Source organism: Myxine glutinosa, chromosome 1, assembly GCF_964187855.1.
Source record: "Myxine glutinosa chromosome 1, kmMyxGlut1.1, whole genome shotgun sequence".
In the NCBI taxonomy this organism is placed as follows: Eukaryota; Metazoa; Chordata; class Myxini; order Myxiniformes; family Myxinidae; genus Myxine; species Myxine glutinosa.
In genome coordinates, this window is record NC_136261.1 from 430,937,910 (window position 1) to 430,962,650 (window position 24,741).

General features: G+C 42.2%; 2 protein-coding genes across 2 annotated transcripts in view; both read left to right on the top strand.

The window, feature by feature from the left end:
* The window catches only part of LOC137416484 (uncharacterized), a 29,494-nt gene extending 9,890 nt beyond the window's left edge, over positions 1–19,604 (top strand). The window contains exons 2-6 of the mRNA XM_078770661.1: positions 1,465–1,897; positions 10,202–10,339; positions 17,079–17,219; positions 17,349–17,463; positions 19,414–19,604. Coding sequence (XP_078626787.1) covers positions 1,477–1,897; positions 10,202–10,339; positions 17,079–17,219; positions 17,349–17,463; positions 19,414–19,438 — 840 coding nt within the window. The 5' untranslated portion in view covers positions 1,465–1,476 and the 3' untranslated portion in view covers positions 19,439–19,604. The remainder of the gene's footprint in view (positions 1–1,464; positions 1,898–10,201; positions 10,340–17,078; positions 17,220–17,348; positions 17,464–19,413) is intronic.
* Positions 17,476–18,275, top strand: LOC144889641 (uncharacterized). The gene has a single exon (XM_078770662.1). It carries the CDS (start codon positions 17,537–17,539, stop codon positions 18,149–18,151), a length of 615 nt encoding a protein of 204 aa, XP_078626788.1. The 5' UTR covers positions 17,476–17,536; the 3' UTR covers positions 18,152–18,275.
* Positions 19,605–24,741: the final 5,137 nt, after the last annotated feature.

Here is a 24,741-nt window from a genome sequence, read left to right on the forward strand (position 1 = left end):
GCCTACTAGATTGATTCCGAGCCGAGCTAGACTCAACCATTTGGAGCGCCTGAAGGAGATGGCTTTATACATTAGAAAGGAGGTGGTTATTATGAGATGTGGTAGATGTTTAAGATAATGAAGGGTACACACGAAATAAGTGCAGAATAATACTTCAGCAGAGACAGTGACAGGATCAGGGGCTGCAGTCGAGTTAAGAAAAGAAGAGTTAATATGGCAGTAAGGTAATGGTATTTCACTCAGAGAGTAGTTAATGCATGGTGTGCTCACCTAGAAAGGCAGTGGCAACAGAATCAACATATAAGTTTCAATTAGGATTAGATAGGTACCTGGAAGCTTTTGAGATAGAAGAGTATCGGGATATTGGCAAGACGTTTGTGTAGTTTTATTGAATTTTTTTTTTCTGTACAACATCGAGGCTCCTGTAAGAGCTAGCACATTTAACACAAAAACATAAACGGACACATAAAACAATAAAGGGAGTGGGAAACATGATTAGGGAGAGAGGGAAGCTCACAAGCACAACAGTAGAGAACAGGGACATCGGGAGATCTGTGGAAGGGGGAGGGGCAGTGTGGGGGAGGAGGAGGGAAGGGGTACACAGAACAAAACAAATTGATACTACGAGGAATTCCAGGAATGAAGTCAAAGATTGAAATAGGTGGATTTAGGGTGCATTAATGGGGGTGGAGTAGATCAAGGTTTTGGATGGGGAAAGCAAAGAGATGGTGGTGAACAGCTGTTTTAAAGACCTGGAGGGAGGAGTGGGATTGAAATTATGAAATGGGAGTATGGTTTAGAAATGGATGGAATTGAAGTATAGATTGGGAGTATGAAGTATAAATTGGAAGTATGAAGTATCGATTGGGAGATTGTGTGCATCTGAGTGAAGTGGTGTCGTGTCTGTGGGGGGGGGGGGGGTCTCATCAAGGGGTCGTCTGTGATTGATATTGTCTGTCATCCAAGAAGGGGCGTCACCCAAACCTCACCCCACCCATCCACCTCTGTTTAAAAAAAAAAATTAAAAAAAATCCCCCTTTTCCTCTTTAAAAAAAAATTAAAATAAATGTATTTCCCCATTTGTATTTGATGCGCTTGGGATATATCTGGTCACGCCACATCATCTCAGGCACATTTCTCCCCTCATTCCCCAAATGAAATTGCATTGTTTTGGGGGATAAACTTGATGTGGCGCAGCATAATAGGCCGATGGTCTCGTCCAGTTTACTCTTGGTTTATTTTTGTCTCTGCATATAAAAACTCACATTCATTAGATGCTGATTGAAAAGCAAACTTACAAAATGGGACACAGCGGGTGAACCAACTGCATGCAAAAGCCCACATTTATTGGATAATTATTTATTGGATTGTCAATGGAAATGACTCATAAAAATTCCAAACAGAGTAAGGAAAATAACATGCATAACCTTTTCTTTCTTAACACAGGCATTGTATCCCTGGCAGGTCATCGGTGAAATGGAGAGCTTCTTGGAATGGCTCAAGTTCCAAGGCCTAAGAGCAGAAACAGCCCAAGCAGTGATCGATAAGCTTGGAATTGAGAATCAGAAGGTTATTCGAGCTTGCACTGAGTCGGATGCATTGCGGACCGAGCTCCTCTGTCTCGCCAAAGAGAAATTACAATTTGCAATGTATGCTGACTTCTGTAAATTTATGATTTCTTTTTCTAAGCCACAAGATGTCCAGATTGTGGGTTCTTCTCTTTTGGGAAGCATTTTCGTCAACTTGGAGAATGTTATTCTGGAACTTTCCAGTTTCTGTGAAAATATTTTTGGATCCCCAAATGTGCACCGGGACAACGTTTCTGGTTTCTCTGGAATCGGGTTCAGTGATTTCTGCAATCTCCGCTCTCATGATGATGGATCAAGACCCACGTCTGGTATGTAACTTTTTCAATACAACATCGCATGTCAACAAATATCTTTGTCTGCCACCATTGTTTTTTTTGTATACTTTTAACTTGTGTAATCTCTATTGTTGCTGTTTTGTATTGTCTAGTATGAATGTATTTTTGATGTAGGGTACAAGGTAAATTTTACCTCACCTGGAACGTATTTCCGGGGAGCTTTAGGGAATGGCGCGTCATCAGTCCATCCTTAGACACTTGCAACTTCTCCGAAACTGCTGATGGGATTGTGACCAAACTTGGCTAAGATTATATTTTGTGTGTTGGAACTCAAGTTTGTTCATGGCATTAAAAAATAATCGAGGTCTCAGGGGGTCTACCAGGGTTCAAGGTGGGTCCAGGTTTGACCCACCCAGGCCCCGAAATTAGAATTACGCAAACGATTTTGATGAAACTTGACCTCAACCTTCATCACCTGTGATGTACCAAAGGTTGTTCGGGCATTTGAAAAATCGGTGTCTATTTCCCCTATTTTTTTTTTTGGGGAAATTGCATTAAATTCCAAGGTGTTCCGTGTTTAACAGTGCATTTAAGTTACCTGCATGCAGAAAGTAGTTTGTTACCTCTCTTTAGCCATGGAAGGTTTATCCTTGTTATCCCACGCTTTTTGAAAAATATGAAGAACCTTCATCGTAGTCATATTGTAATCAGCTCTGTCCATTCGTTTGTCTGTCAATCATGCTGTCTCCTCCTGAACGGTTGTGTAAAAATTCACGTACTTTGTTGTTATGATCACCACCTGGCAATAAGGTGCAAGAGTATTCGGAATTATTTTGACCCCGCACCCTGGGTACATTACCAAAAATAGGTCAATACCCCTGGCGCTCACCTGGTGGAATAAGCAGTATATTACACTGACAAAAGGTATTTTAAACCAGTTTCAATGGTTGCAAGAAGACAGGGCAGCATGTAGAATCATACTAACATAATCATGACTTCAAACAAAGAAAGAAAAAAATACCTATTTGAGAGGCAGCCCCTGCCTCCCCCCACCCCCCCCCCCTCCTACCCGCATACCTTCACAGACCCCAGTTATTCTAATGCCTTAAACCAGGGGTTCTTTACCTTTTTTGAGTCATGGCCCCCTTTTAGAATCTGGTGAAAGCTATGGACCCCTCCCCAGAAAAGTACACCTAAGCACATAAACACAAAATTTTGCATACAATGAATACATTTTATTGCATTGGAAAATTATTTCCTTCACAAACCGTCATAATCAGAATAAAAAAACAATCTTTACAAAGAATATATCTCACTTTTTTCATGCAAAAATCAATGACCATTTTCTGAATAAAATGAAATACATCCAAATTGTGCAAATTAATCAAAAAATACACACCAAACAAAACAAAAACACATTTTTCGTGACTGGGTCAAAAGGCAACAACAAGGGCATGCTCAAAGGAATTGTTCACTAAACCTGGGTGGTGGGTACATGATATGTCAATATGAGCATACATTAAGATAGTCCCCTGAAATATGAGACAAGCTCACTGATTCTACTCCGAATTCATGATAATACCCGGGTATGGGGTATGTAAATATCTTCGAATGGAAGGAAATGGAGAAAAACATGGTACCCCAATATTTATATTCACAGTGTCATGCATTATTTATCTATTAAAATATGGATGAAAGATATACAATATATTGTAATGTAGAAAATAAATGCAGATAAAAACATGGCAAACAGGAAAGGAAAATCAGAGCCAGTGCATGACTGGTCTGTGATCTACATCACATCACATCATCTACCTGCGACGCAGGTAAATGGAAAAATTATATTGATGGGTAATTGAATATACAGTATAATTATATAGGGGAAAAAACATGGATCTGAAGATACTGTAAAGTTTTAAACCTCATCAGCATATGAGAAGATTCCTGAGTCGTGCAAAGCCGTGGAAAGTGAGACATAAGCACTTGATTTGGAGTGGCACTGGGTGGCGGGTCGTGCAAACGACGATACCAAACTAAACACGAGGTCTTGCGGCCAGCACTAAAATCTGGGGCAGGGGACATTTTCTTCAATTTATATCAACGGGAACTATTCTAGAAGTCATAACTTGATGACGATGACGACTGTATATTACCTGACTACACTCAGTATCATCCCATTTCAACCAACCTTACAGATCTACTAGTCTTCAGCAAGCAAGAATAAGTACATAACATCCTATACATAGACAAAAAATAAAACTTTTTATAAAAAGCTAGGGAAAATAAATTATAAATAATTTTTATGCGCCTGGTTCACGGACCCCCTGAAGCCCACCGACGGACCCCAAAGGTGTCCATGGACCTCAGGTTAAGAACCTCTGCCTTAAACAAACATTGGAACATCATCAGTGATTAAGGTTGTGGTGAGGTTTCATTGAAATTGTGCATGTAGTTTCAGAGAAAAGAGCAAATAACTACTTTGGGGAGGGGTGGGGGAGGGGGCAACATGCCAACTGTACCTTAGACCCTGATTGTTTTTTTTTAATGCCGCCAACAAATGTTGATACATCACAGTTGATCATCATCATCATTACATCATCACAGTTGTCAAGTTTCATTGGAATTGCATGTGCAGTTTCTTACACGAAAGCAAATACCTATTTTGGGGGCAACCACCCCCCCCCCCCGCACTCCGTAGATCACCTCGTGGCCCGTTTTTTTTTAGCTCACCTGGAACGAAGTTCAGTGGAGCTTATGCGATGGCGCGTTGTCAGTCATTCAGTCTGTCCGTCAGTACATCAACCATCAACATCCCCGCCCCAACACCAAGGCATTATCGCACTATCAACTTCCATAAGCTAAACGCTCTTTCACCGACCTCATTCTCATCCACCCTCTCTGAAAAAATGACCACTTCTCCCTTCGTTGACCTCCACAACCCTTCTGATCTCACTGACTACTACAACCACACTCTCTCCTCCTGCCTTGACCAACTTGCGCCTATAAAAACCAAAACAGTTTCTTTCACCCATTCTGCTCCCTGGTTTACCCCTGAACTCCGCCTGATGAAAACTCGTGCTCGCCAACTTGAAAGACTCCGCAATAAAACAGGTCTCACAATTCACTCCCAAGCCTACAAGGACCACCTACAACACTACAAAGATGCCCTCTCCCGCGCCAGCTCTGCCTACTACTCTCAAATTATCCACTCTGGCTCCGGAAACCCAAAAGCACTCTTCTCTACAATAAACAAACTCCTCAGCCCCCTGAACACCACCACCCAGTCATTCACAGTAGACAACTGCATCTCCTTCCTTTCTTTCTTCCAACACAAAGTTGAAAACATCTACAACAGCTTGACCACCGCCGCACCCGCTCCCCCTCAAACGACCTGCCCCCCCTTATCCTGCCACCCCCTGTCAAAATTCTCCCCAATCTCCCCTACTGACCTCTCTGAACTCCTCAAAGGAATGAAAACTGCCACCTGCACTCTTGACCCCATCTCCTCCAGCTTTGTCAAGGCCTCCCTTCCTGCTCTCTCTACACTTATCATTGCAACAATAAACTCCTCCCTGTCTACAGGCATCGTCCCACCATCGCTCAAAATTGCTGCTGTTACCCCCATTCTGAAAAAAACCTGGACTAAACCCTGACACCCTAAACAACTTCAGACCCATCTCCAACCTACCCTTTCTGTCGAAAGTTTTGGAACGCACTGTAGCCGCTCAACTCAAACATCACCTCTCTGCCAATAACCTGTATGAAACATTCCAATCCGGATTCCACTCCAACCACAGTACTGAAACTGCCCTCCTCAAAATCACCAATGACCTTCTCCTCTCCTCTGACGCTGGCAACTTCAACATTCTCATCCTCCTCGACCTCAGTGCTGCCTTTGACACCATCGATCACACCATCCTCCTCACCCGACTTGAAACCACCTTTAACTTTACTGGCACTGCCCTCTCTTGGATTAAATCGTACCTCTCTGACAGACGTCAGTTCATCTCCATCAATAACTGCAAATCCCCCACTGCTCCCCTCCCCCAAGGTGTCCCCCAAGGTTCAGTTCTTGGCCCCCTCCTCTTCATCCTTTACCTGTCCCCTCTCGGCCACTTAATCCGCCGTCATGGTCTCGAATTCCACTGCTTCGCCGATGACATCCAGCTTTTCATCTCCACCAAGTCCATTTCCACCGCCACCCACTCTATCCTGACAAACTGCATCACTGAAATAAAATCCTGGCTTCAAATTAACTTCCTCAAACTTAACTATAATAAATCTGAAATAATCATCATTGGCCCTAAAACGCTCATAAAATCCACCCATAACTTTGCCCTCAACATCGACGGTTTCCCAGTATCCACCTGCCCTCACATCCGGAATCTTGGCATCATATTTGACCAAACCCTCTCCTTCGACAAATACACTAAACAGATCACAAAGACAGCCTTCTTTCACCTGAAAAACATCGCCCGTCTCGGTCCATCCCTCTCCTCCATGGCTGCAGAAACCCTCATCCACGCCTTCATCACCTCCCGTCTGGACTACTGCAATAGCCTCCTCTATGGTTCACCCTCAACAATCACCAATAAACTCCAATACATTCAGAACTCCGCTGCCCGTCTACTCACCCATTCCCGGACCCGTGACCACATCACCCCCGTCCTTTACAAGCTTCACTGGCTCCCCATCTCCCAGAGAATCCAGTACAAAATCCTCCTCTTGACCTACAAAGCCCTCCATAACCTGGCCCCATCCTACCTGGCTGACCTCCTTTCCAGACACACTCCCAACCACAACCTCCGCTCTGCTGGTACCAACCTCCTGACCCCCCCCCATCCGGACCAAATTCAGATCCTGGGGGGCAGGGCCTTCTCCATCGCTGCTCCCACCCTCTGGAACTCACTACCTCACACCATCAGAGACTCCTCCTTACTCACCACATTCAAAACATCACTCAAGACCCACCTGTTCAACACTGCATTCAACATTCAACCCACAGCATTTAACCTCTGACTAGCTCTTCTCCTTCTCCCTCCTTTTTGCCATGGATATTTCCCTATTGATTCTTGTTTTTTGCAATTGTTTTCATATTTTGCTATGCATTATGTTTTGCACTCTGTCAAAGCGTCTTTGGGCTCCCTGAAAAGCGCTATATAAAATAAATGCATTATTATTATTATTATTATTATTATTATTATTATTATTGTTACATAAACATTTGAAACCTTTTTTCCAAAACCACTGATGGGATTGCGACCAAATTTGGCAGAAATGATCTTTGTTGTGTTGTGACTAAAGTTTGTTCACGGCATTAAAAATAATTGGAGTCTAAGGGGGTCTGCCAGGGTCAAAGTGGATCAGGTTTAACCCCCCGAAATAGGAATTTGCTTTTTCCTCTGAAACTACACACACTATTTTGATGAAACTTGACCACAACCATCATTACCCGAGATGTACCGAAGTTTTTTCACGGCATTAAAAAAAACCTGCCCCTTTGGAGGTTTATGGGGAGGGGGGGGGGGGGGGGAGGTTCCCCCAAAAATAGGTATATGCTTTCTTATAAACTATAGACACGATTTTGATGCAACTTGACCACAACCTTAATCACGCATGATGTACCAATGTTTGTTCAAGGCATTAGAAAAATTGGGGTATTAGGAGGTATATGGGGTTGGGGGTAGAGGGGCCTTGCCCCCCAAAATAGGTATTTGTTGGGGTTTGTTTAAAGTCTTATGATTATGTCAGTTTGATTCTTCATGCTGCCCTGTCTTCTAGCAACCATTGAAATTGGTTTAAAATACCCTTAGTCGGTGCAGTATACTGTTTATTCTACCAGGTGTGTGCCAGGTGTATTGCTCCTATGTTTGTTTTAATGCCGTGAACAAACTTTTGTACATCACGGATGATGACGGTTGTGGTCAAGTTTCATCGAAATCACGTGTCTAGTTTCAGAGAAGAAAGTAAACATCTATTTTGGGGGGTCAAACCTGGACCCACTTTGACTGCCCATAGACCCCCTCACACTTCGATTTTCATAGTGCCGTAAACAAACTTCGGTACATCATGGGTGTGATGAAGGTTGTGATCAAGTTTCATTGAAATAGTGTCTGTAGCTTCAGAGGAAAAAGCAAATTGCTATTTTGGGCGGTCAAACCTGGATCCACTTTGACCCCTGGAAGACCCCCTAAAACCCTGATTTATTTTTTTAAGGCCGTGACCAAACTTTAGTCACAACACAACAAATATAATTTGTGCCACATTTTCTCGCAATCCCATTCGTGGTTTTGGAGAAGAAGTTTCATGTGTTTACGGATGCACTGATGGACTGCATGATGGACGGACGGCGTGCCCATTGCATAAGCTTCCCTGAACTTCGTTCCAGGTGAGCTAAAAATGGAATACCAAAAGGTAGAATACCAAAAAATGTAATTATATGCACATTTTAAAACATTTTAAATGTAACCTTGTATATGCAATCAGCATTGGGGGACGCATGAAATATATAAGCTTTTTCTCTAACTTCCGGTTCATGCCCCAGGTTCATGCCCTAGGGGTCAAAATGGAAAGGAAACACTCAAAATTTGATATTGGGTCATTCCTGGTGGAACTTGTCGCCATCTTTCAACAAAAAAAAAACTTTCATTTGAAAACAAACTCCAACCCCAATACTCCAACTGGTCCATCAAAGCAAAAATGTGGATTTTTTTTCCCAACAACAATTTGGTCTTTCTTCCAAAGAAAAGACTTATTTGACTCTGAAATGCTTATTTAAATCTAAATCAAGGTTTGAGTTGTAATTAACTAAATTTCAGTAACTGCAGTTTGCACATCGACGATCTATGTGCAGTTATCTTCTCTTTCCACCATGTTGTATCTTCTCTTATCTACCATCTCTTTTTTTTTTTTTTTTGTATACAAGATCGAGGCTTGTGAAAGAGCTAACATTAATCACACAAAACGTCAAACCAACGCATAAAACAAGTAATGAGGGGAGCGGTAGACTAGATAGGGAGAGAGGGGGAAGGACACAAACACAACATTTGAGAGCAGGGACATCGAGAGATCTGTGGGAGGGAGAGGGCTTGGGGGGGAGGTGGGAGAGGTATAAAACACATGCACACTGCAAGGACATCCAGGAAAGAGGTTGGAATTTCAAAAAAGTGGATCTGGGATGAATTAGCGGGGGTAGAAAAGATAAAGATTTTGGATAGGGGAAGATAAGAGAAGGTGGTGAACAGCTGTTTTAAAGACCTGGAGGGAGGAGTGGGATTGAAGGGAGTGGGGGAGTTTGTTCCAGAGGTGGGAGAAAAGAGGAATGAAAGAGTGAAGGTGAGCAGAAAGCCTTGATTTTGGCAGTTTAACCATAAGAGGGTTCCTGGCAAATCTTGTGCGACCCTTCCGAATATATGGGGAACAGAGCACAGAGTGAGCTGGGGGAGCAAGGCCGGAGAGGAGTCGGTAGAAGACAGAAAGACAACCAAACCTGCCTGCGGTGAGTGAGTGAAAGGCGCTCGGAGTTAGCTTCATCGCGGACGATTCCAATGATTCTGAAAGCTTTGGTTTCAACAGCGTGAAGCCGAGCTAGGTGTGAGGCAGGTGCACCGGCCCAGAGGGGAGAACAGTATTCCATTGAGCTGCAGATGAAAGCCTTGGATGTGGTGAGGAGCTCAGGTGTGCCAAGGATCCACCATCTCTCATCTTCTCTTATCCACCATCTCTTATGTTCTCTTATCCACCATCTCTTATGTTCTCTTATCCACCATCTTTTATCTCCTCTTATCCACCATCTCTTATCTTCCCCCATCCAAAACCATGGTCTTTTCTACCCCCGTTAATGCAACCCAAATCCACCTCTTTCAAATTCCGTTTTTTTTCCTGAAAGTCCTTGTAGTGTCCATTTGTTTTCTACTCCCCCCCCCCCCCACCAAACCCTCACCCCTCTCCCTTTCACAGATCTACCACTGTCACTGTTATTTATTGTTGGTGTGCTTCCATCTATCTTCCCGTCTTGTTTCCCAATCCTTTTATTATATGTTTTATGTATTTTCTGTTTATGTCTTTGTGTTTTATGTGTTGCTCTTACACTCATAAGAAGTAGCTTCCTCATAAGTTTTGGAGCTAGCTGTCTAATTATCAATGTCTTATTTTGATACATGTGCTGGGAGGAGGTTGCAGTAAAGACGTGGACCAAATATACTGTAATGGTGTAGTGATTCTGTGATAATTAGATAATCCTTTTCTTCGACTGAATAAATGTCTTATTGACATGATTTATATTTGGAGGTTTTTAACTTTGTGTACTGCAAAAGACTGACACTGAATTGTATGCAGGTGATGTATATCCTGTGAAAGTGGAATGCACACAAAACAACAACGATTCTTCCGTCTCAGAAGCTTTGAGATATGCTTCTGCAAAGGAAGAGTCAGATGTTCCTTTGACAAATAGCAGTGCTGCCTGTTCTGCAACTGGTGAGAAGAAACCTACAAAATTACCATTTGGGGCTGAATTTGCGAAAGGCACTTAGTGAGCATCTTGCAAACAAATGTGTATACCTTAAGTGCTGTCAAAACTAGAACAGCACTCTGCAGAGCGCATTCCTCCGCCAGGCTGAACAGTTTATGTTTTGTATCCCACTGATGGGCCGGATCTGGATTCGGACCTGAACCAAAATCTTTTCGGCTTGGTCTTGTCACCTAACCAGCTCGTCCACCAAATTTAGTCATAACTCGTCCATAACTTTTTGAAATATTATGTTGTGTATCACCTTTTACCCGATCTCTCAATGGTGAAGAATCGCATAAAAATTATATAAACTTCGTATCCGAATCCATATTCAGATCTTCACCAAAATCGAAACGATTAGTCCTTGTAACACATACAACCTATCCACCAAGTTTCATCCAAATCAGTCCATAACTTTTTGAAATATCGTGCAATATATCGGTTTTAGCCCAATCACTCGATGGTGAAGAATCACTTAAAAGTCATCACCTGGTGTTGGCCAAATGGTTAGGGTGGAAGGCTTGGGATCCTAACGTCCTGAGTTTGAATCCCGTTGAATTAACGCCAGGTGGGGTTGACTCAGCCTGTCATCCTTCCGAGGTCAGCAAAATGAGTACCAGATAACTGGTAATAGAGAGGCATTGCATCAGTGGCAGACGCACCCACTGAAAATGATGCAACCAGCAGCAGGGTGGCTGTACACCGAACCACCACCACCACCACCACCCCTTTAAAATTAAATTATTCTCGTATCTGAATCCATATTCAGATCTTCACCAAAATGGAATCAATTAGTCGTTGAAACACACACAACCTGTCCACCAAGTTTCGTCCAAATCCGTTCTTAACTTTTTGAGATATCGTGCTATATATCGTTTTTGGTCGCATCTCCCAATGGTAAAGAATCACTTTTAAAATTCTACTAGCCGGATCCGAATCCGGATCTTCACCAAAATCGAATCATTTCGTCCTTGTCACATAAACTACCTCTGCCAAATATCGTCCAAATCCGTCAATAAGTTTTTGAGATATCTTGTTCACAGACAGACAAACAGACAGACAAACGTACAGGGGTGAAAACATAACCTCCATCCACCTTTGGTGGCGGAGGTAAATATCTTTGGACGTGCAAACATAATCCACCCGTCCAGATCGCAATTTGTGATGGGAGATAAACAGCCAATTAGTTGTACGTGTAGAAACATCTGATTAGCCTGTGACACATCGAACATATCTCGAACATCCAATTTAAATGATGCAATTGTATCGAATCGCAGTGTCACAGACAATTGTTGAGATGGATTAGGTCGATCCAGTTGATCTTGCACAAGATTCAGCAGCGATCAAAATGATTGCTTTGAGAGTCTGAAAGGCTGGACAAATTTAATATTGCCATATTTCTTCAGAGGATTGTATCTATCCTAAAATAATCTCAATGCACGTCGGTGAACTTCCCTATTACTTACTACCCGCTTCTTCCTCATCTGAGCTAATTCAAGCACTCCTAACACATCTATACGATATTCACCATCCCATGTTAACTACCAATCACAAGTCCTGCAATGCTTGCTTCAAGTCCTTCAACACACTCTTAAACATGCACTTGCCAACATTTAAAGTTTGTTGTTATTTAAATGCTTCTGATTAGGTTTAGAATAGCGCATCAGATAATCACTCTTTCGCGATTGGCGACTAACTTTGAACTGGTGATCATCACACATTAGCGTTTTTACACACGTCTAATTCTTCAACACCTTTCGTAAATTCAGCCCTTAATCTTTTGAATTCAGAATACTGCATATTCCAGCGTACATGTCGAGGTCTTCTTTAATGGTATTGACCTGAAACATCTGCGGTATTCACTCATACCTGACAGATCTCTCAATACACGTTGCTTCTAACAAACCAGACTTGATCTGCTTCACAGAAACTTTCCTCCTTCAAGATGTCTCTGACTCCTTATTAGCTCTCTTCATTACTCCCTCCTCTGATATGATAGACCTGAGCCTCGACCTGGTGGCAGAATTGCTCTCCATATCAGAACTCTATTCCTCACTCTCACTGCACTGCCCTCACTCCACCACACCTCAGGAGAGTCTCCCTCCTCCAAATCCTGGTGGTGTCTGGCCAAATCTGTTTCTGTTGTTTGTTCTCCTTCCATCTTCTCCCTTACCTCAAACGACTACACAGCTGACACCACACGTGAAAACGCTGAATGCCTCTGTGTTTGCCTCAAAGTCTTGTCTCCCAAACCCTCGCTCTCTGTACCCACCATAACCAGTCGTAATCACTTGCTCCTGGACTCTGTATCCTTCTCTCCTGACAAGGTGAAGTTTCTGTCAAAGCTCGACTCTGATTCTGCAACTGGACCAGATGGCATCAGCTCACGGGTCCGAAAATCCTGCCCTGCCACTCTATCACATCCTCTCTCTGTTCTCTTCACCTTCTCTTTTGCTCAAGGTCATCTGCCATCTGCCATCTGCTTGGAAATCAGCCAACATTACCGCTTTACACAAAAAGGTGCAAAAGCAGCTCCCTGCAACTACAGACCAATCATCCTACTCCCAAACATCAGCAAGGTCATGGAATCCATCATCACATCTTCTAGTAAATCCTTCCTCATCTCCAATGGCTTGATCTTTGATGAATCAATTTGGATTCAGACCAGGCTACTCTACTCTCGACATGGTGCTTGCTGTCTCAAACAATTGACGGATGTCCTCGATGCCAAACAGGAAATCAGAGCCGTCTCCCTTGACATATATTGTGCCTTCGATACGGTCTGGCACCCCACCCTGCTCACCAAAGTCTCCTCATATTGTATCCATGGAAATCTCCTTGCATGGCTGGCGGACTTCCTCTTCGTTTGCAGTCAACGTACACTACTCACAATAAGTTAGGGATATTGTAGGAGTGAGTTGATTTTTTTTTTTTTATAGGGGTGTGTGTTTCACTTCACTGATTTTTGGGATAGGCAGACCATTGTATGTGGGTTATGGAATCACCTTGTTTTGTGTTCTGTATGAAATGTGCTCACTGTACACTTTGTTTGTACTATGGGGGTCAATACTCAAAAACTCAAATTCACAATCATGGTCAAAACAGCATACATTTGTCCATATCTGGGGTTATAAAGACAGGTATTGTTGAGGAATATTGCCCAGTACACCATTCGCCCAACAATGCGTACAGGACGTCGCTTAACAGATGAGGAGCGCCACCTAGCCTTAGCCCACCTGTGTGTTGGCAGTGGGCAGTCTGATGTCGCCGTCGAATTTGGCGAGTCACAGAGTGTCATCAGCAGGCTGGCTACGAAGCATACAGCCGCGAGCAGCATTCGGGAATCAACCCAGGAGTGGAGCTCCACGTGTCACCGATCGGAACAACGACCAGTACCTGAGGACCTACGCTCTCCGGCACCGATATGTGAGCACTCCGCAGCTTCAATCACGTTTGCGAGAGGCCAGGCGTACCATGGTGTCCAGACAAACCATCCGCAACAGACTCCACTGCTTTGGATTGAATGCTAGACGTCCATTGCAGGTGACGCCACTGACGGCAAGACACCGTGTTAACCGTTTGCAGTGGGCACAAGACCACGTCACGTGGACCATGCAGCAGTGATCGTCCGTCCTGTTCACTGATGAATCCCGGATCACCCTGCACAGAAAAGATGGCCGCCGACGTCACTGGAGATTGCAAGGTGAACGGTACGCCAAGGTCAACATGGCCCTGAGGAACCGCTTTGGATGAGGTGGCGTAACAGTCTGGGCAGGCATCACCAGTCAGTGCAAAAATGGAACTGGTGTTTGAAGATGGAACAGTTACTGGCTGTTCTTACCTGCGGGACATCATAGACCCCATCATCATCCCTCAGTACACTCAACGTACCCCAGATTTCATCTTCATGGATGACAACGCGCCTCCTCACCGAGCCAGAATCGTCACAGCTCGTCTTCAGGAAGTCGGGGTTCCTCACATGGAGTGCCCGGCCTTGTCACCCAACCTGAACCCAATCGAGCATGTCTGGGCCCAACCACGTGACCTAGCTGAACACCGCGTGGCGCTGGTGGAGGAGTGGAACGCACTTCCGCAGATCTACATCATGAGGCTGGTGAGGAGTATGAGGAGTCGGTGTCAAGTGGTGATCGCTGCGAATGGTGGGAACACACGCTACTGAAATCCTGAATTTGTGGTTTTGGGGGTATCACCCATATGACGTGATTTGTTGTAACCAATAAATATTGAAATCAAGAATGCTGTGTTTTTTCACACTCATTAATAACCATAGAATTAGGACCAACAACTTTTTTCAACATAATTAATACACAAAATCAACCACACTGAAGAACTTGCCAATATCCCGAACTTATTGTGAGTAGTGTATGATCCTGAATGGAATTCTCTCATCTCCCCTTCCTGTGCAGGCTGGAGTTCCTCAAGGCAGAGTTCTGGGCCCTGTGCTTTTTCTGGTCTTCATCAATGATCTCTCCGAATCTGGAAAATCCTCTCTATCTCTTTACTGATGACTCCACTCTCTGCCACTCCATATCTCTGCACTGAGATCGGCAGGCGGCATCCTCTTCACTCTCTGTGGACTTTTCTCAGATCTTTCCTGACAAAAGGAAAGATGTTTTTTGACTTCACTCTCTGCGGAAGAAGTTCTGTCACTCAAGCTTTTGGGTCTCACCAACAGCCATTAGCTTTCCTAGGAAAACCACATTTCCATGCTGGCCGACAAAGCATGTCGCCGACTGGGCATCCTCCGTCGTGTGCAGTCCTTCCTTGGCACCTTTGAGTTCCTCACCACATACAAACTTTCATCCGCAATCTGATGGAGGACTGCTCTCCCTTCTGGGTTGGTGCTCCTTCCTCACACCTAGCTCGGTTTCACGCTGTAAAAACTGAAGCTTTCAGAATTATTGGTATCTCCCACGATGAAGCCGATTCTGATGGCCTTTCACTAGCTCACCGCAGGCAGGTTGATGGTCTTTCTCTCTTCTACCGACTCCTCTCCGGCCTAGCTCCCCCAGCACCTTCTATGCTCTGTCCCCCAAATATTCCTTCAGGCCACACAAGATCTGCCAGCAACCCTCTTATGGTTAAACTGCAAAAATCAAGACTCTCTGCTCACCTTCACTCCTTCATACCTCTTTTCTCCCGCCTATGGAACAAACTCCCTCACTCTGTTCAATCCCACTCCTCCTTCCAGGTCTTTAAAACAGCTGTTCACCACCATCTCTTATCTTCCCCCATCCAAAACCAGAATTTTTTCTATCCCCGCTAATTTCACCCCAGATTCACTTTTTTGAAATATCAACTTCCTTCCTGGAAGTCCTTGTGGTGTCCTTGTGTTTTATTCTTCTCCCGCCCCTCCACCCCCCCCCCTTTCCCACAACTCCTCCCCCCAAGCCCTCCCACAGATCTCCCGATGTCTCTGCTCTCAAATGTTGTGTTTGTGTGCTTCCCCTTCTCTCCCCATCTTGTCTACCGCTCCCCTTATTATATACTTTGTGTGTCTGTTTGATTTTTCGTGTGATAAATGTTAGCTCTTTCACGAGCCTCGATCCTGTAAACAACAACAAAAAAATACGATAGAAGCAGAGTTTCATGATCAGGGCTGGGTGCTTGACCATATCGCAGGCATGAAATATGTCAAAGGAGACGGCTCTGAGTTCCTGTTTGGCATTGAAAGGACCTCTATCCATTGTTTAGTCAGCAGAAGCAGAATATCCAGATTATAGTGGCCTGGGCTTAATCCAAAATGATGATCAGAGAACAATCCATTAGAGAATAGGTAGGATTTAATATCAGAAGCAATGATGGATTCCATGACCTTGCTGATGATTGTGAGTTGGCTGATTGGTTTGTAGCTGCAGGGATCTGTTTTTGCACCTTTTTTATGTAAAGCGGTAATGTTGTCTAATTTCCAAGCAGATGGCAGATGACCTTGAGTAAAATAAAAGGTGAAGAGAACAGAGAGAGGGTGAGATAGAGCAGCACAGCAGAATTTTAGGCCACGTGGGCTGATGCCATCTGGTCCAGAACCCAGCTGCACACAGAGTCCAGGTGCAGCTTGGTTCCACTGGTTAAGGTGGGTACAGAGAGCTATGGGTTCGGGACACAAGATTTTGAGGCAAAGAGTTGAGACATTTAGCTTTTTCACGTGCAGTGTCAGGTGTGTAGCCATTTGAGGTAAGGGAGGAGATGGAAGGGGAACAAACACCAGAAACAGATTTGACCAGTTGCCACCAGGACTTGGAGGAGGGAGAGATATTATTTGCTGGCGCTCCTGATAGTAGAGATACACTTGATCAGAGCTTTGTGAAAGGAAATTTTGAGAAATTTTTAACATCAGTAAATTCCAGAAAAATTTATGGATGAATTTTACAATCTTTATTTTATTTAAATTGGATTTAAATACATGGACACTGTTGAACTCAAATCGCCTTCTTGTTACTTCCACTAACCTACGGTTTAGCAGTACCAAGACATGTGAAATAGGGTAATGTGGGAGACTGCTTCAATTGCGCTTCACATCTGGAATTTTTCTTTTTAACAATCTTTAACTTCTTTATTATATTTATATTGAAGTGTATTGAAGTGAATTATATTTATATTCCATTGCTTGACATGTTCTATGAACTCTCAAGATAGTTGTCAATCTCATTTCCCTGCAAAAGACTGACGCTGATTTGTATGCAGGTGAGGTCCATCCATTAAATGTGGAAGGCAGACAACACAACAACAATTCATCTGTCACAGAAGATTCAAACTGTGTTTCTGCAAAGGAAGGTTCAGAAGATGTTCACCTGACAAACGGAAATGCTTTATGTTTTGCAACTGGTGAGTGGAAGTGTAAAAAATTAACATAGAATCTTTAATGTGAAGAAAATATGCAATTTTTGGAAATGTTTTAAATATTTTGCATTTTGAATTTGACAAAAAAATATCATATGTTCTTTGTTTCTGTAGAACAATCCAGAAGTAATATGGGACAAGTATGCCCCAGTTGCAGCTTGTCAGTTAGGAAGAAGCCTCTTCTGAAGAAACAATCACCAGATCAAGACTCACTTCCTATAAAATACAGGTGCATGTCTGGGCCTTGCAACACCAAGATTAATATTAAATTAAACAAACACAAAAAAGTTCGAGAAAGGCAAATGTGTTTCAAGTGTAATGTGTGCAGAATGGATTTTGCTTCAATGAGTAACATCAAAATACACATGAGGACCCACACTGTAAAACATCTTCACAAGTGCTCGATATGTGATAAAGGTTTTTCTCGAAACGGCAGTTTGAAAAGGCATATGAGGATCCATACAGGAGAGCAACCTTACAAATGCACGATATGTGATAAAGGTTTCTCTCGAAAAGGCTATTTGCAATCACATATGAGGATCCATACAGGAGAGCGACCCTACAAATGCTCGATATGTGATAAAGGTTTCTCTCATAACTTCAGTTTGAAATCACATATGAGGATCCATACAGGAGAGCAACCTCACAAATGCTCATTATGTGATAAAGGTTTTTCTCAAAAAGGCCATTTGAAATTACATTTGAGGATCCATACAGGCGAGCGACCTCACAAATGTTTGGTATGTGATAAGGGGTTCTCTCAAAACTGCAATTTGAAAGAGCACATGATGATCCATTTGGGACAGCAACCTTACAAATGCTCGATATGTGATAAAGGTTTCTCTCGAAAATGCCATTTGAAAAGGCATACAGGATCCATACATGATCCATACAGGATCCATACAGGATCCATATAGATCCATACACGGTTTCAAATAGATCCATGCAGGAGAGCATCCTTACAAATGCTCGATATGTGATGGAGGTTTCTCTCGTGAAGGCCATTTGAAAATGCATGTGTGATGATTCATGCAGGAGAGCTGAAATCTGAAATACCATGTTATGAAAAATGAGATTAAGAAGATTTCGAAATTGAAGAAACCTGAAATTGTACCAGTAATAGTCGGAGCAACAGGGAATCCAGATGATCCAGAAAACCCTAACTGAGTTCTTAAAAATCATTCTGGGGAATATCACGACAAACAAGCGATAGGTGGAGGCTGTCAGAGGATCATTGAGTATTCTAAAACGAGCCCTTGGAACAAAGCTATGAGAATGAAGATTCACAATCCGGTTCATGAATAATAATTCTTTACCAAAAAAGGAGGTGGAGATTTTGAGTTCTGGAAGAACTGCTTCCCACCTCCTAAAACTTGCCAATGGAGATAACAACCAATGAGAGCATTTTTACAAATGTTCTATTTGTGACGAGGATTTTATTCGAACCAAGGAAACGGATCTTGAACTTCCATAGTGCAACCCACGCTGAAGTTCTCATATAAAAAGTGCTCTGACTGCGGGAAACGTTTTGCTGAGATAGGTTTGTTAAAGTCACATTGCATTACCCACACTGGGTTGTACGTGCCCCCCTTGGAAGCGATCCTCAGCAGTAGGCAAGGTATTCAGTTAACCAGGAAGAAGAAAGCTGTCATGAAACCATACAGCCCTTTCTGCATATACCTTGTAATCACAACTTCACAGAGTACCATCTGTAACCCTTAACAATCAGCTGGCACCCCAAACCTCTGATGAAAGCCATATGGCTGTCTCTCACCAGGATATGCACAACAATGACTGCAAATTGGTGTCAGAGGGCAAGAAGAATCTCAAAATGCTAACACCATCTGTGTCCTCAAACTAAGTTTAAAGAAAATTACAGCTTACAAAAAAAGTAAAATTTATTAATTTGGTCCTCTGTATTCTCAGAATAGAGAATTGTTGAAACATTGATGCCAAAAACTCAAATGGTAACAGAACGTAATCGCTCAATCTGATCTTGGATCTCATCGTGCTTCTTTCAGGGTCTTCCTTCCGTTATTAGTTTGTAATTCTTGTCTGTCCTTGCCATGTATCCAGCCAAGTTAAGTTTTTGAGTTTTTTTTTTATTGTGACCAGTGTTTAGGAATTTTGTTTTCTATCTGATTTAGTTGTTTTTCTTGTCCCTTTTGGTTGTGCTCAGATGGCATCTTTTCATGGCAGTTTGAACATCAATTTTTACCCAATCTTTGAGGTAGTCCATGTTTCATTGCCATGTGTGATATGGGGAGAACATCCTTGTTGTAAAATTGTTCATCAGAAGAAGACTCCTGCCTGTGTTTTTCATGAAACTTGAATTTGTGAAGGGTTTCACAATAAAGAGAAGTTCTCAAAGCACAAATGCACTGTCTGTTATTGTGAATATATAATGGCACATTATGATCAATTTATCAATCAGTGGATAGTTTGGAGTTGTCCATGTCCCCATAAGTAATCCTCATCAAACCAGTTGAAAACCTTGCATGGATTTACCACCATGACATGACTGCCCTTCATGTCATCAATGATTGCCCGCCAAGCAGCTCAGTTACACAGGTCCCAATGTGGATGGCCACACAGCTGGTTGCTGCCACATTTTTCTCAACATCAATGTTGAAGCTTCTTCAATTGAGGGCATACATTTGAACACAGACTTACAAAGAAAAGAAGAGGGGCATGGACCGTTCCCTCACCCCCACTCCCTAAAAGGTTGAGATTCAAGTCTATTTGGCCACTGGCCAGACCAAGAAGTAATAATTATTCCAAAAGCTAAAAAAAACATCTAAAAAACAGATCTGATACAAAACAAATTTTCAAAAACAGATATATGAACCTTTCAAGAGCATTACTTGGTTCCTCCAAAGAACATAAGGGTAGTCTAGCATGCACACGATATTGTTTGAATCTTTCCTCTTTTCTATTGCTTGGCATTTTCTACAAGCTATGGAATGTCTCTTCTTTTCTATACTTTGCTACATGCCACTGTAGAGTCAGATACTATTTGAATAATTGTAATCGGAATAATTCTAATTCTAATCAGAATTAATATAATGAAACTATATAGTGGGGGGGCTATGTACTCATTTTCAAGTTCGTGTGCAGTTCATGTTATTTTTGGGCAACTACTATAAATGTATTCTACTGGGTCCTACTAATTAGAAAAATGATGTCGCCATTTTTTTCTGTTGACCTTTAGTGACCTTCACTCAAGGTCAAAATTCAAACGTCATTACAGTGACAATACTTCATTCAAAGTTTATCGACCTTGGTACCAAAATGTAGCAAATTTCACAAGGAACATTGATTCTGACATTTGTTTTGTCATTTGGCCTCTCAGATGTTTGCAATATGCAAATTAATCAGCAAACAACCTAATTAGAGAAAAAATAGGCATAATTAACATATCTTCACCATACACATAAATCCCATCACCACATTATTATTGAATGCCAATCATTAGTTACCATCTCAAATGTGTTCTGCTGGATCCGAAACTGGAAAAATATGTTGCTTATTGTTTTCTGTTGACATGTTCTTGATATTAACTGACCTTTGACATGTACTTGACTTTACTTACCTTGACCCAAGGTGAAATGTCAAATGTCATTTTAACCATGTGATGCGATCAAGCAAAATAAGTCATGTCTGGAATATTGATTTTTGGATTCAAGTTCCCAATGCTTTTCTCTATACTGTTCATTCATCATGCTCATTTGCTCATGTTGGTTGGGTTTTAGCCATTGTTCGTATTTTTAACATTGAATTTGTTGCCTAAAAGCACAAAATTGATTCTGGCAGATGTCCAAATCACTTTGCTTGTTCGCGTCACACATATATTGTTTGCTCTTTTCAAGGAAGGACTCCAATCCTGTTAAGATAAAGAATTAATGCTTTTGTAAGATACAATTACCTGTAGTATCTACATCTAGGTCAACAGTCAACCTCATTCATACCTTGATTTTTATTAGTGCCCATTGGTAAGTCAAATTATTTAATTTAATCAAACTGCTATCAATGCGGACGATGCTCGTGCAATTGACGTGAAGTATCACCCGGCATGTTGGGTGAAGCATGTTCAGCGAGCTCCAAAACGAGACAGCCAGGGCAGGCAACCTCCAGCAGAAGACACAAATGTTGGTGTAATTGCATCAGATATTGAGTTTCTTAGCCTGGTCAAAAGCTTTCTCACAGATGGTACGAAGCTCAACATGTCAGAACTGCACAGCACATACTGCAGTATTCTTGAAACAAATGGTGTGCACATACTACCACAAAAACGTGATGTGAAGCAGAAAATTGCCTCCCATATAGACAATGTTCACTTCAAGAGTCCAAAATCCAGCAGCAGTCAGAACTGGTTTTTACCACAGCAGTGCGTGATGCCGCAGTAGAAGATGCAATGGCAAAGAATCATCAGTCAGCAATAGGACCCAGGATACATTTGTGATTAATTACTAACAATGAACATTTTCTGAAGAGGGGATGTACTAGCCATTATATGTATAACCGCCAAAATCAAGACTCTCTGCTCACCTTCACTCCTTCATTCCTCTTTTCTCCCGCCTCTGGAACAAACTCCCTCACTCTCTACAATCCCACTCCACCCTCCAGCTCTTTAAAACAGCTGTTCACCACCATCTCTTATCTTCCATCCCACCGTCATCCATCGTCCGCCGTCACCGCCGTCCCATCCACCGACGTGACGCCATCCCGTCACCGCCGTCACCGCCGTGCCGTCCCGGCGGTGATGGACGACCCCCATCCAAAACCTTGATCTTTTCTACCCCCGCTAATTTCACCCCAATTCCACTTTTTTGAAATACCAACTTCTGTCCTGGAAGTCTTTGGTGTCCTTGTGTTTTATACTTCTCCCACCCGCCCCCCTTCCCACGCCTCCTCCCCCCAAGCCCTCTCCCTCCCACACTTCTCCGTGCTCTCAAATGTTGTGGTTGTGTGCTTCCTCTTCTCTCCCCATATTGTCTTCCGCTCCCTCTTTTTATGTATTTTGTTTGTCTGGTTGATTTGTTTGTGAAATAAATGTTAGCTTTCACGAGCCTCGATTCAGTATACAAAAGAAAAGGGGAAAAAAAAAAAAGATTTGCTAAGTATGCATATTTTTGTCTCTAATCAGCTCATTTGCATATTGCAAAAAAACGAAAGGTCAAATGACGAAACAAATGTCATAACCAATGTTCCTTATGAAATTTACCACATTTTGGTTCCAAGCTTGATATACTTTGGATGAAGTATGGTCACTGTAATGACGTTTGAACTTTGACCTTGAGTCAAGGTCACTAAAGGTAAACAGAAAAAATGGCGACATCATTTTTCCGATTAGTAGGACCCAGTAGAATACATTTATAGTGGTTGCCCAAAATTAACATGAACTGCACACGAACTTGAAATTGAGTACATAGGCCCCCCCACTTATACTATGAATCTAAATAATTGGGTTTGCCGAGGAACAGTTCATACTAACCAAGTTAGGCGTGCAGGCAGGTGCAGTGTAATTATTGTTAAAGGAATGTCACAGGCCACAATAATGTTAAACCTGAAGCAAGGAAAATAAAAGTTGGAAATCCACTGAGTGCCACTGCTGGGACAATGTTTATGCTTGAGGCTATGAAGGTTGCAGGTTCACTTTCCTTGAGTAACCTGGCTGGAATGCCCCAGGTGGTTGAAAGAAAGGTAGCCATGCCTTATAAGGAGATGTGGTCTTCTTTGCTTGCACGCCTGCCAGCATTAATCAGATGAACTGTTTGACATTTCATCCAGAAAGGGAGAAGTTATAGATTTTGTTTGCGATTTTCCTGCTAATAACCAGGCCTATGTAACGCCCAGCTTGGAGATTTGTATATAATTGGTGAAAGCCTTCCACAATATTTTTGGAGTTTCGCTTGATGCTTGCACCACACCAAATTCCAACACGTGTGACTGGAATAAACGATCTTATTATTTGAATTTTGTATTTTGAATTCAATAAAAGGATTGAATTGCTCCCACACAACATACCATATAAAGGAGCCTTTTATAATAATAATAATAATAATTCATTTATTTTGTATGGCGCTTTTCCAGAAGCCCAAAGGCGCTTTGACAGAGTGGCAAACATAATGCATAACAATACATGAAAACAACGTCCCTGGCATTTTTCTCAAGAATGGTTGTGCAGATCACGCTCATTAAATTTCAAACCGATTGACTAAACGTTGCACTTGTCGAATTATGACATCATAATTAAGGCACCAATTACATCTTCGTTAACAACACTTATTACCCATGTGGAGGTCTTTTTAAATGAGCCACATTTCAGCCACAGCCACATTTTAAAACTAGATGGTGTTCATGGAATACTGACACTGCGCAGTCAACTGGTGTGAGGCAACTCTTCTATTTTTGAACGTTTCTTTTTTTTTTTGATCCAAAATGGCTGCCAGACCACATGAGCGATGACATAAATTTATATTCTCTCAATAATTGTTGCATAGATCATGCTCAATACATTTCAAACTGATCAGACTAAGCGTTGTCCCTGTCGAATTATGACGTCATAATTATGGCACTACTGACGTCATCGTCAACAACACCTATTCCCCATGTGGCTGATATGGCACACTACTTTACAGAAATGCAGAAACAAATGTTATATTTTCATCAAAAATCATCGGAATTTCACCAAATCTGTTTTGGTCGTGTGTTAATATTCCTCAGCGATTGACAAATCTGAAATCAGAATTTTATTTGAGGTCAAAATGACCCAGTGAGATCACTCCGTACTTTTCCTGCTCGTCATGTGCAGTGTGATAATTATTAATTCCATGCCCACTCCAGGCGACTCTACTTCGTCACGTAATAACAACTTCTAGCTTCCAGACCGTACATCCAATCATCTTGAAATTTTGCACAATTGTTAGCCTTCATTACCTCTACTATAATATTGTTATGCCGGGGGGGGGGGGTTGAGGGGGGAGTAGAGGAATATCTAGAGCCAGATAGTTCTTTACAGGTAGCATGCTTCGTCTGTCGCGGTAAGGAATCTGCCCTGTAATAATTATAGTTAGGGCATTTTATAATTTTTTTGAAAAATCTGTGAAAAAATTGCTTACCAATAGCTTTCTTCACCAATGTGTTCATGTATGTGTCTGCAAACACCTCTCAATTTATTCCTTCCCAAATCCTTGGGGAAAAGTCAAAATTCAAAATGGCGTACAAAATGGAAAAATTGTGGATAAAGTCATAGTTTGGCCAGAAATTTAATACTTAATATGGGGAAGAAACCACAAAAATATTGTTCTAGGACAATTGTGAACTCTTGCTAAGCATATTTGTATTATTATCTTGCTTTATATCCAAGATGGTGGCCAAAATGATGTCCAAAATGGCCGCTAAAATGTGAAAAATGTGGATAAAGTCATAGCTTGGCCAGAAATGTAATAATTATTATCTTGCTTCAATAATAGGTGTCTACTGAGACCTCTCAATTGATTCAGTA

What these genes read in the sequence shown, in the direction of transcription:
- LOC144889641 (XM_078770662.1), top strand. Translation starts at nt 17,537, where the DNA reads ATGTGTTTCAAGTGTAATGTGTGCAGAATGGATTTTGCTTCAATGAGT.